The 12,949-nt window shown below is 35.9% G+C and overlaps 1 protein-coding gene across 1 annotated transcript in view; it reads right to left on the bottom strand.

Annotated features, from left to right (window-relative positions):
* Positions 1 to 12,949, bottom strand: part of SLC5A8 (solute carrier family 5 member 8) — a 60,434-nt gene that overhangs the window by 38,391 nt on the left and 9,094 nt on the right. The window contains exons 4-7 of the mRNA XM_004742974.3: positions 7,728 to 7,795; positions 6,523 to 6,677; positions 3,806 to 3,946; positions 323 to 452 (exon numbers count right to left, since the gene is read on the bottom strand). Coding sequence (XP_004743031.1) covers positions 323 to 452; positions 3,806 to 3,946; positions 6,523 to 6,677; positions 7,728 to 7,795 — 494 coding nt within the window. The remainder of the gene's footprint in view (positions 1 to 322; positions 453 to 3,805; positions 3,947 to 6,522; positions 6,678 to 7,727; positions 7,796 to 12,949) is intronic.

The following is a 12,949-nucleotide window of genomic DNA, read 5'->3' as shown; positions in this document are numbered from 1 at the left end:
AATGTTTTACACTACCATGGTTTGTATATAGTTTTTCTTCTTTAACTGTATTTACATTTCTATTTCCAGTGTTGACCTAGTTCTCTTTAACACTTGGCTTGGAATTTTCCAGGTATTTCAATATTTTAATCTTGGATACAGCATTCTTCCTTCTTGCTATATATGCTAAAATAAATTTTTACCAAATGCTTTCTAAAAATTAAAGATGATTATATTATAGTCATTTGCTCTTTCTCTATAAAAACATGAATACTCTTTCCTCCCAAACTAATAAGCTTTCTGATAACATTAATACACATGTAAGAAAGACATGGTACTAAACCTGGTCTGGTGCAGATACTTTCTTGGCTGTCCAAGGATCACAGTCATGGTACCTGGAATACAGGGCAAGCCCACATAACACTGAGCAGACAAGGATTGCCCAGAGTCCCAGAAGATTGATGTAGAGAGACCTAAGGAAATGAAAACAAACCAGCAAATGATATTTGTAATTTCCATCCCCAAAATAGGAAACTTGTTACATATACAGAAGAGACCTTCATGATTACTCAATAAATGCACAGAATCTTTCAGTTATCAAAAATGCTTTCTATTTTATTCTAGCCTAACCTTCTGCTTGTGCTGTCAATCAACAATGTATTTCGAAATACTTGGAATAGATGGAGGCTTCTCTACTGAATAGATGTGTGTATCCTTCTGGTCAGAGTTCCACGGGCATTATCAGCTTTATAATGATATCCAGTTATACTACTTCAGGGCTTCCGGTCATGAAGTAAAGATTTTTAATGGTCAACAGACCAGTAACTATTACTCATTTTTCCTTTTTAAAGTAATAGAGTTAAAAACTGCTAACCACTGTTAGCACCTACATAGAAACCCACTGAACTTGTTTAAATGTGGTTTGCAATATCACCTAGTAAGTATGAGAGGCAAACCTGCATTCCTTGAACAGGTATCTTCTCCAACAATGTTCAGCATCATAAGACATGGTACGTGTTCCAGGAGAACAGTACTGGACTCGGACCTGAACATAAATCTTGGTTCCATCTACTATATATGACCCTGGGCAAGTAATTTAGCTTCTCTGATCCTCAGCTTCTTCATTTATACCTACAGATAATGATGCCTACCTACCTTGCAGAGTTTTAACATTAGATGAAATAGTATGTATTACATAGCACAGTGCTTGGCATGTAATAACATTTGTTAAATAGTAATTATTGATATTATGAGTGCTAATGGCACCGAATTCTATGCCTTAATAATCAAGTGAATAGTAAACATTGTTCTCACTATAATGTCCTCATTTCTTTTCCCCAGTAGTGTTGTAGTGAATACTGTAAAATGCTGCCTTAGGGGGGAGAGAGGTACCATCCTCAAAGTCATGCCTCCTTCCTTGGGGTACCTGTGTCCAGTGACTACTAGATTCAGAATTTTAAAGGATCAGTCTCCTTACCCTAACCTAGGACAAATCTGGAGTCAGTTCAGCATTAGGGCTTCCCCTAAGGCTTGGCTGAGAAACACATTACAATCCAACTTCTCTCTTTGGCCAATTCCGCTTCCTTCTCTTCTCTTTCTTCTACAGGTGGTGATTCCCCCACAGTCTCTGGCATGCCAACCTCCATTTCAGAGTCTGTTTCAGGAGAATGCACCTTCAACAGGTACCAAACAACAGATTGCTAACCTTTTCCCTTGATTGACTAAATTTACTCTGTTTTGCTATTGGCTAAAAATAGCCTAAGTAACTACAGCTCATCTCCAAATCACCAGAAAATATATCCAGACACTTTCCTGCTCACATACCCTTGTTCACAAAGGAGTCTAATACTTTACTATATGGTTTTATTTGACATTAATACCACTAAAATAGATCACTTATCAATAATATCTGATATTCTCCACAGTTGATCAATGTCAGTAGGTCTTAACTTTTTTAAAATTTTTATTTTTTTAATTAATTTATTTATTTTCAGCATAACAGTATTCATTATTTTTTCACCACACCCAGTGCTCCATGCAGTCCATGCCCTCTATAATACCCACCACCACCTGGTTCCCCAACCTCCCACCCCCCCGCCACTTCAAATCCCTCAGATTGTTTTTGAGTCCATAGTCTTTCATGATTCACCTCCCCTTCCAATTTGCCCCTACTCCCTTCTCCTCTTTACACTATGGAGTATTATGCCTCCATCAGAAAGGATGAATACCCAACTTTTGTAGCAACATGGACTGGACTCAAAGAGATTTTGCTGAGCTAAATAAGTCAAGCAGAGAAAGTCAATTATCATATGGTTTCACTTATTTGTGGAGGTCTTCACTTTTTGACTGGGATTCATTCTTCTCATGGAGCCACAGTTAAAAAGTAGGAGAAAATGGTTCCTCTCAGCTCAGGGAGTCAGCTGAGGGCCATTCCAAAGGAAATTGTTTCTTATTAAGAAAGCTCAAGGTTCTAATGCTGGTCTCTTAGTTATAAAATTGGACCTTTGAGTTTCATGTTCCCAAAGAAACAGAAGAGCATATGCGTAATTAATTTTGGAGACGCATTAGCTCTAGTATAGATTTAAAGTCCAGTGGATCACTGGATGTATAAATTACACTCCTTCAAAGTTCCTTAAAATACCAGAACACTTAAGCTCACTTATGGGGGGCTCTATATTCAGTTTCTGTGCTGATATTTGTGTAGATCTTTTACTATTGAATTTTCCAAATACAAATAATGTCTAAACCTATTTACTCTCAATATATTAGGTTATGACATGTGACATCACAATATTTTCATGTTCTTTGAATAGAAATTTAATTGCCATTCCTTGTCCTACTCCAACCACCCAGTTACTCTTAATCTATTTATAACTCTTAAGGTCTTAAATGCATATGGGCCAGTCAGCTTTATCTATCAGCATGGGGAGCAAGGGTCACCATACTGATCTAAGGTCTCCTGAGATAGAACCAGTCACCATTTATATTCTTTGCTCAAGCCAAGACTGGATTTAGAATTCCCCGATCACGTCATCCTTCTGACCTCTGGACTGTGTCCAAATAAATGTCTATATGGAATGCTCTCCCACTATTCTCTACCTGCCCGTATATGGTCATTATTCAGGATCTGCTTGGTTGACAGGAATCTCTCACCCAATCTCTACCTGCACATCCTATGATTGAGGTCACATTTACTGGACCACTACCAAGTGTGTGCCAGGCACATTTTACAATACCTCTCCTGAGATGTATAATATTTCTTATACTCATTTTGTAAATTTGGAAACTGGGACTCAGGGAGACCAAGTAACTGGCCACTCAAATGTATTAGAGTAGAGTAGTAGCAAGTATTAGAGCAGAGTTATAAACCCATGACTATGTCTAAAAATAAAATATACCAGCATATCTGGCAATATAATGCCCTTGACCATTTCTTCTATCATTATATTGTTCCATAGAACTGTGATACCTTTCTAGGGTTATTTCACTTTTTGCATACTTGTGTATGTTTTCATAACTAGATGTTAAGTTCCTTCATTAGAAGAGCCATATAATTCTAATTTTTATCCTCCATAACTCCTTATACAAATAGATACACAATAAATGTCTACTTAGTTAATAGGATTTATTTTACTTAATAATTCATATAAATATTTCAAATATCTGATTTAAAATACACTTAATTCTTTTATAACTAAGTATATAATTTATTTCTTGGAATTTCATGATACAAAAGGCTTAAAACTGAGCAAAGCTTGACTACTTAACAAGTTTTGATAAAGACACTGAAGGTTATTAATGATTTCCATACCAGAGTTTGGCTTACATTTTTGCCTGGAACCTGCTTTTACAGGAAATATATCTCTGTACTTGGGATTGGTTGACACCATAGATGCTAGTCCATGTGAAGGTCCCTCCTATAATAATTGTCCAGAATGTATGTCTTTGCAAAGGATTGGGATCAAAACTAAATGAAAAGAAACAGAAAACAAATTTTAACTATAAGCAAAAAACTACAGAAAATCCTAGAATATCTTTTGGAAGCAAGCAATGTGTATCTATATAAATACGCATACAGATATAAATAGGTACAAATTTATTAAATAATAAAAAAGGCAAAATATTCCTAACTTAAGTTCAATGAAATAAAAATGGATACTTTCAGAGAATTGGAAATTCTGGATGGGACTGAAGGAAAACAAATGTTCTAATTATTCTGAGCTTTCATAAAAATTGTTCTCCAGTGGCCTTAGGAAATTGTTATTTAAATAAGTCTGCTGTGCTATAATCAGAGAAGAGCATGAAACTAAAAAGAGAGAGAGCAATAAAGGGAATAAGGTTCCTAAGTGCATCATAGCAATAGATACGGTACTGAAATGAACACAAAACCTACATACTTTGCATATATAATTTCTCTCCTAACACATGTACAGTCATATTTCTAATTTATATTCAAGCTCAAGAACTCAATTAATGCAGTTTAAAGGCTTTCATCTTCTAAAATTACCATGTCATTATAATCATACTTTCTTAAATGCTGTGTGCACAAGCTAAATGCTAATAGTGAAAAGTCACTAAATGCATGTACTTAAGTCCAAAATATTGTCACAAAGAAAGCTCAACTTTTGTATTGAATATGTGTTTTAACTCTTCTTAATGCATTATCTAGGAAGGAATGATTCTGTTCATCCATGATACGCAATATAAGTTTGACAAATTTCTGCAAAATTGGCTTTCATAGAAACTTTCTAAAAATTATGAAATTCTCAAAATCCATTTCAATCTTATATTTAAGATGAATTAAGTGCTCAGATTTCATGTATATCCCAGCATTCCTATGGAAATATAAGAGCCTCTACTCCATTATCTAACACTTCCTATCAAAGTTAAGTGTTTCAAGGGTGTTGACCCTTTAACACATAGAGAAAACAGCTACTATATTAACTGATTAGAGAAAACAGCTACTATATTAACTAATTTAGGCCATACAAAATATGTATGACAACTATAACCATACAGACAATACCAACACAAAATCCTTCTCTTGCTTTATCACCACGAGAGCAGGTATTTTGCCCACCAATATTCTCAAACATATCAGACACACAAGAGATACACAATAAGGCTTTTCATTATTATTTAATAGTTGGAATCCTCCAAAGTGAATGTCATAAAAGTGTCTAATCTTTTACTTTTAGTAATCTCTTACTGGTGTATGACTTGTCACTTCAATGAAGCAATATGGGCTGCCTTTGTACAAAGTGAGAGTTGTCTTGCAGAAAAATTAATGATTCTACATCCTCTTCCCTCAGCCTCGCCTACTAGGAAATTTAGGAGTAAGCAAGATATTCTGAGTGCCCATTAGTTTTTTCTGCTTCTCTGTATCCATTCTCTTGTCCTCTAGTAACAGCAACCCAATCTGCTTTGGGGAAATGACCATTTCACCATAAAGTAGTCTAAATGGTTGTCAATAATATGTCCTGTTCTGCCACAACTAAGGAATGGAATAATGCCCAGACTAGGATAAGTGGAGGTGCTCTTCCTTGGAATCTCAGTATTGAAGTTAAAAATCAATTATTGAAAATAGTGGAAGTTGACACATCATAATTCAACTTATCTCTGCAATTAACACATTGTCCTTGACCAATTTCTGAAAAGGCTCTTCTCAAACATTAGCACCATTTTCAGAAAACTAGAAGAGAGTCACCAAGTAAGAAATGCTTTTTTCTTTCTTCTTGCCAGTGATTTAAGCTTGCCACTCTCAAAATAAGACTGCTTGAAGAGGAAATAAGCCAGTCCATATGAAAATGAACCCCTTCCCACATTGAACATGATAACAAGAATGGCACTACTGCTCCACACCAAAAGGTGTTTAAATATTCCTCTAAGCTGTGTGATATATTTCTGATGAAATATCTAGTTTCTCCACTGGTCTTTCTCTAGGAAAACTAAATAGCTGTTGAGGATATGCTATATTGTACAATATACTGACACTTGAGGCATTAGTCATAAATTTTCTAGTCAATACTCTAGAAATAATATATAATATTATAAAATATTTGTACATATATAATTATGAAATATAATAATATATATTGACAGGGCAATATCAATAGAAAAATTCTCTAGGCTGCTCGAAACAAAGAACTGTCAGAATGACAGCATGATCCTTTAGTGTTTTTCTCTTAAGAGGTTTCCTTTTCTTATTTCTCTACTCCCTCTTCCCTAATTACACTACCCCATCGTTTGACCAATTCCAGATTTTAATATCTAGAAGAAAAATGCTCTTTTGCTATCAATCCTTTCTCAGAAGGAAGTTACATTCTATGTAACTAAGCAGCCATCTGACTGCTTTAACCCCTTAAAGACCTGGTAGAAACCCCCTCACACATTAACATACCAGCTTCAATTTTTCATACCACATTCTTAGCCATCTATTTGTTTTCTGATGTAAATCTACTACTTCAATGATGAGATTATTTTTATAGGAAAGAAAAAAACAAAAGGAGTGTTCTATTGACCAGGAGATAAATAGCAACTTACTTCCAGAAGTTTAATCTTCCACCATTATAACAATCATTTAGAATATTGCTGATTCCACCTTGAATTACTACAGCCCGTATAATCACAGATGCAAATCCAGCCACCATGATCCCAACTTGAAAAACATCTGTCCAGATAACTGCTTTAAGACCACCCTTTGAGGGAAAAAAAATATTAGGATTAATGCTCTTATCAGACATTATTATCATCTACATGCTTATATATTATGCTGGACAAGAATAATGAAAACATAGATCTTGGCCAAGGAATACACTTAAGGTAATAGACAGTAAGGTTGGGAGAACCTTCAAAAGAGGTGTGATTTAAGCCAACCTTTCAGACAGAAGCAGAGGTGAAGATGGAAGGTCATCCCAGAAGAGAAAACAGCATGGACAAAAGCACAAAGAATTCAAAGTCCATGACATGTTGAATGTGGCCAGAATGAAACTGCAAAAGGCAACGTCATAGATTTTACCTATAGGCAGGGCTGATATTCAATCAAGTATGCACACAGAATGTCATACCAGTTGTTGACATACTAAAACTGTTTTGTACTAGCCACTGACATAAACTTCCCAGTGTCTCTCTCCAGTCCCTGTGTCCTTGGCTGAACTATCCCCTCCCTGAGATCCCCATCTTCTAAAAGAAATCCACTAAAGTCTTAAGACTTATTATGTCAGATATGTCATAAGAGTTGCACCACTTCTAGAAACTAGCATCCATTATAATACCAGTGTCCATACTATCTGGTTGTTACATATTTTCACTGCGATTCCTGCCTTTAGGCAATGGGAAACTACCCTACATTTCTTTTTTTAAATTTAATTTTATTTTTTCAGTGTTCCAAGATTCATTGTTTATGCACCATACCCAGTGCTCCATGCAATATATCTTAGGTTTCTAAGCTGAGGAATAGTATGAACACAAATATAATAATTGAGCAATAGTAAGGGTGAATTAGGAGACAAGACTCAGGACCACTGCAATGGTTCAAGTAAAGGAAAAAAGTTTCAGTTATAATCAGTGCTCTATAAAGAATCAAATTTTTCCCCAGCTGGACTCTTTCTTATAAAAAAGTTACACTGTGGGTGGTAAGAGTAGGAGAGGACATACAAACAATCTAGTCTGCAGAACACAACTATTGGAATTTTCAACTTTGCAAAACAGTTGGTAGAGTGAAAGAAGAAATAAGGTTCTTGACATACCAGTGTGCAGTAGAATGTACAGACCACCCCTGTTGCCACTACCGCACCCCACAGATCAAATCCCGTGACTGTAAAAAGAAAAAAAGAAAAGAAAATGCATGTATAACTGTGAAACATGTATAATAAAAATATTTCTCAAAAAATCATCAATAGAAAGTGATTTTATTTATGGGGCACCTATCTTTCTACCTACTTCTCTACTCCTGCCTAAAACTAGATCCAAATCTCATAAAATGCCCCTAAACAAATGAAGTTTAAAATTTTACTTGGTAAGTGAGATGGAACTAGTTTCTGCCCTTTGAGAACATACCTGGATCTACCACTGCCTACATTAAGTACATGAAAAAGCATTTATATTGTAATGAAGCTAAGAAACAACTTGATTCTGTAAGGTAGTTACCCAGACTGAATGGGGTCAGAAAGTGTGTGTCTTCATAGTTCAAATAAACACACTATTCTACCAGTCCTTGAAAGACAAGTTGTGCATGTTACTAAGAGGAGACCAAGAAAGAGAAAAGTCATATAATTTGCTACCATTTATCTAAGTGGAGGGGCATATTATATTCTTTCTAAATGGAAGAATAACAACTCTGCCCATATATGTGATCATCTATATAAAATGGGCCAATTCCTTGAAAGACACAATAGGCTAAAACACTCATGCAAGAAGAAATACACTATCTAAATAGGCCAATAGCTATTAAAGAAATTGAATCAATAATTAAAAACCTTCCAAAACAGAAAGCTCTAGGCCCAGATGGTTTGACTGGTAATTTCTACCAATTTAAGGAAGAAATTATACCAATTCTTTGCTATATCTTTCACAGAATAGAAGAAGAGGGAATACTTCCTAATCCATTCTAAGAAGCCAGGATTGCTCTAATACCAAAACCAGATAAAGACATTACAAGAAAACTACAAACCAATATTTCTCATGAACACAGAAGCAAAAATCTTCAGCAAACTGAAAATTAACAAGTAGAATCCAAAAGAGTATAAAAAGAATTATATACCATGACCGAGAGGGATTTATCCCAGGTATGCAAGGCTGGTTCAAAATTTAAAAATCAATTAATGGAATCTATCATATTAACACACTAAAAAAAGAAATGTCACGTGATCATATCAAAAGATGCAGAAAAAACATCTGACAAAATGCAACCTCCATTTATTATAAAAACTCAGTAAACTAGGAATAGAGGGGAAATTTCTCAACTTGATAGACTATGTACAAAAATCCTACAGCTAACATCTTACTTAAGACTGAGAGAGTCAAAGCTTTCCCACTAAGATCAGGTCCAAGACAAGGATGTCCCCTCTCATTGTTCCTTTTTAACATTGTACTGGAAGTCCTTGCTAATGCAATAAGGCAAGAAAGGCAATAAACAGTATATATATTGGGAAAGAAGAAATGAAACTCTTCTTTTTTCACAAATGACATGATCACTGATGTAACAAAAACTGAAACTGGTGATTACAGCAAAGTTGTAATATACAAAAGTCAATTGTTTTCCTATATAATAAATTAGCCTCAAATGTGAGTGACATAATTGATAATGTTAAGATGTACCTTGATTCATTTGCAGTGACATGAATGGAACTAAAGGGTATTGTGATAAGTGAAATAAGTCACTCAGAGAAAGACAGTTATCATATGATCTCACTGATATGAGGAATTTGAGAAATGAGACAGAGGATCATCGGGGAAGAGAGGGAAAAGTGAAACAAGATGAAATCAGAAAGGGAGACAAACCATAAGAGACTCTTAATTTCAGGAAACAAACTGAGGGCTGATGGAGAGGGATGGGGTGACTGGGTGACGGGCACTGGGGAGGCTATGTGCTATAGTGAATGCTGTGACTTATGTAAGACTGATGAATCACAGACCTGTACCCCTAAAAAAATACATTATATATTAATTTCTCCCCCCCCCCCCAAAAAAAAGATGTACCTTGATTCAAAGCCAGGGCAGAAGCACAACTGGAGTAACTTGGACATGCACACATTGTGGAGTGGGCATGTAAAATGATACAACCATTCAGAAAAATTGTTTTCCAGTTTCTCTTAAGTTTTATACATGCACCTGCCTTGTACTAGGTTATCATGGGTTTATGTTTAACTACACTGCTTCCAGGTATTCAACCAATAAACCAATAGAGATAAAAATATATGTCAAAAGCAACTCCGGGGCACCTGGGTGGCTCAGTGGGTTAAGCCGCTGCCTTCGGCTCAGGTCATGATCTCAGGGTCTTGGGATCGAGTCCTGCATCGGGCTCTCTGCTCAGCAGGGAGCCTGCTTCCCTTCCTCTCTCTCTGCCTGCCTCTCCATCTACTTGTGATTTCTCTCTGTCAAATAAATAAATAAAATCTTAAAAAAAAAAGCAACTCCTCAGACACATGCTACCAGAATCTACAGGATGACCAAATCTGGTCTTGGTATTGATGAAGAGGACGCTACTTCTGATGCTGGCAATGTTGCCATAACCAAAGAGATGGTGACCCTCAAAGGAGATGACAACGTATCACGTATGGAAGAAGCAGAATATGTGCTGCCCCAAGAATTATTTGTACATATATTCAATACTTTGTCATTATTCCTTCTGGTAATATATTTTCTTTTTTGGGGGGGATAATATATTTCAAGGATGTTGTTCTTTATTTTTTTGTTAATATTTTAAAAATCTCGGGCGCCTGGATGGCTCAGTGGGTTAAGCCGCTGCCTTCGGCTCAGGTCATGATCTCAGGATCCTGGGATCGAGTCCCGCATCGGGCTCTCTGCTCAGCAGGGAGCCGGCTTCCTCCTCTCTCTCTCTCTGCCTGCCTCTCTGCCTACTTGTGATCTCTCTCTGTCAAATAAATAAAATAAAATAAAAAAATCTTTAAAAAAAATCTCTATGACATGGCAAGAACTATTTAACGGGGAGATAAGATTTCTTTGTGAGTGAGATGCTGTGATATTTAGGAACTAAAGCCCAGCTCCTTTTTCATTCCTAGTTCCACACTGGCTTATTTTAATGGAACAAGGTAACATTTGTTTTAAGATGTATGTAAACTAATGTTGACTGTGTGGTCTAAAGTGTTTAGGAATCGGGGCCCCTGGGTGGCTCAGTGGGTTAAAGCCTCTGCCCTTGGCTCCTGTCATGATCCCAGGTCCTGGTATGGAGCCCTGCATCAGGCTCTCTGCTCAGCAGGGAGCCTGCTTCCTCCTCTTTCTCTGCCTGTCTCTCTGCCTACTTGTGATTTCTGTGTGTCACATAAATAAATAAATAAATAAATAAATAAATAAATAAATAAAATCTTAAAAACAAAAAGTGTTTAGCAATCAAGCAGATTCCTTAGTAAGGACCAAATTTTTTGTCACTAAAGTGTTCTGAGCTATACCTTGATGTTTAAAAGAAAAATATTGGTTAAAACAACTTTTACCTTCTAGGATCTATTTTTTAAATCTTCTATCCCCTATAGTTATCAGCTGCATGTACCAGGCACCTAGAAACTCATATGTTAAACTGAACCAACTTGATGGGAATAATTATCTATAGGTATGTTTTCCAAAAAAGAGCGTTGTTTAGCAAAATTATAAGCCTATTTAGGTGTGTTGTAAAGCTGCTCAAAAAGTAACTTAGCAAGTTCTGTGAGTGGAAATGCAGTGTTCAAGTCACATTCTGCTTTAAAAGTTTGTAACAAATGCAAATGAACTTAAAAAAAAGCAAAGCGAGACAAAACAAAACCTGTACAAGAATGATCTTAATAGTCTTAATTCATAATGGCCTAAAAGTGCCCAACGTTGTTGATGGATAAACAGACTGTAGAGATACAGATGATAAAATATTAGCAATAAACAGGAATTAACTCCTGAAAAATATTTTGTTGAGCAAAATAAACCAGTTACAAAAGAGGCACTACATGATTCCATTTATATAAAATCTAAGAAAAGGGAAAACTAATTCATGGTTGACAAAAAAGTCAGAGAGTGGCAGCTTGGGTTGGCAGGGGAATTTATTAGAAAGAAGCACAAGAAAATCTCCTAGGATTAAATGGTAAAAATAGTCTGTATCCAGTTGAGTGATGGTCACATAACTATGTACAATTGTTTAAAACTAGTTCAACTGTACACTTAATTTCTGTACATTTTATTGTGTATAAGTTGTGTTTCAACAAAAAATGGTTTTTAATTTCAAGAAGCAAGAGGGGGGCCACCTAGGTGGCTCAGTGGGTTAAAGCCTCTGTCTTCGGTCATGATACCAGGGTCCTGGGATCAAGTCCCATATCGGGCTCTCTGCTCAGTGGGAGCCTGTTTCCCCCCTCTCTCTGCCTGCGTCTCTGCCTACTTGTGATCTCTGTCTGTCAAATAAATAAATAAATGAATAATAAGAAAATAAGAAGCAAGAGGGGCATCTGTATGGCTCAGTTAGTTAAGCATCTGACTCTTGACCTCAGCTCAGGTCTTGATCTCAGGGTTGTGATTTTAAGCCCTGCATTGGGATCCATGCTAGGTGTGGAGCCCATTTATAAAGAAAAAGGTTTTAAAAGTGAGAAAGAAAAATTTATCAAATCAACTAATTGCATCTGCATAAACTTATTTCAGTCCTGATTCTAACAAACACTGAAAAAAAAATCAAGGAAAGCTGAACACTGACTTCATATTGATTTTTTTTAATAATGTTCATATTTTATTTATTTTTTCAAGATTATTTATTTGTCAGAGAGAGAGAGAGAGAGAGTACAATCAGTGGGAACGGCAGGCAGAGGGAGAAGCAGGCTCCCCGCTAAGCTGGGAGACCAATACGGGATTCAATCCCAGGACTATTGGGATCATGACCTTAGCCAAAGGCAGACACTTAATCAATTGAACCACACAGGCATCCCAAAACTAATGTTAATATTTTAGATATGAATATGGTATAATTGTATGTACAAAACACATCCCGGTATGAACTTCTAGTTATAAAATACCTAAGTCACAGAGATTTAAGGTACATGACTATAATTAATAATCCTGTATTACACATTATAAGTTGCCAACAGAGTAAATATTAAAAGCTCTCATCCCAAAAAAAAGAGCTTTTGTAACTGGGTATGGAGACAGAGGTTAACTAGACATTGTGGTAGTCATTTTGCAATAGATACAAATCTTAAATCATTATAATATAATACAATGTTATAATTAGCACATCATTATTTTTAAAAGATACTGAATTCAGATGAAACTATGAAATACTTCA

The sequence above is a fragment of the Mustela putorius genome, unplaced genomic scaffold (genome assembly GCF_011764305.1).
Source record: "Mustela putorius furo isolate JIRA1106 unplaced genomic scaffold, ASM1176430v1.1 tig00000788_pilon_pilon_pilon, whole genome shotgun sequence".
In the NCBI taxonomy this organism is placed as follows: domain Eukaryota; kingdom Metazoa; phylum Chordata; class Mammalia; order Carnivora; family Mustelidae; genus Mustela; species Mustela putorius.
This window is presented reverse-complemented; position numbering and strand designations above follow the sequence as displayed.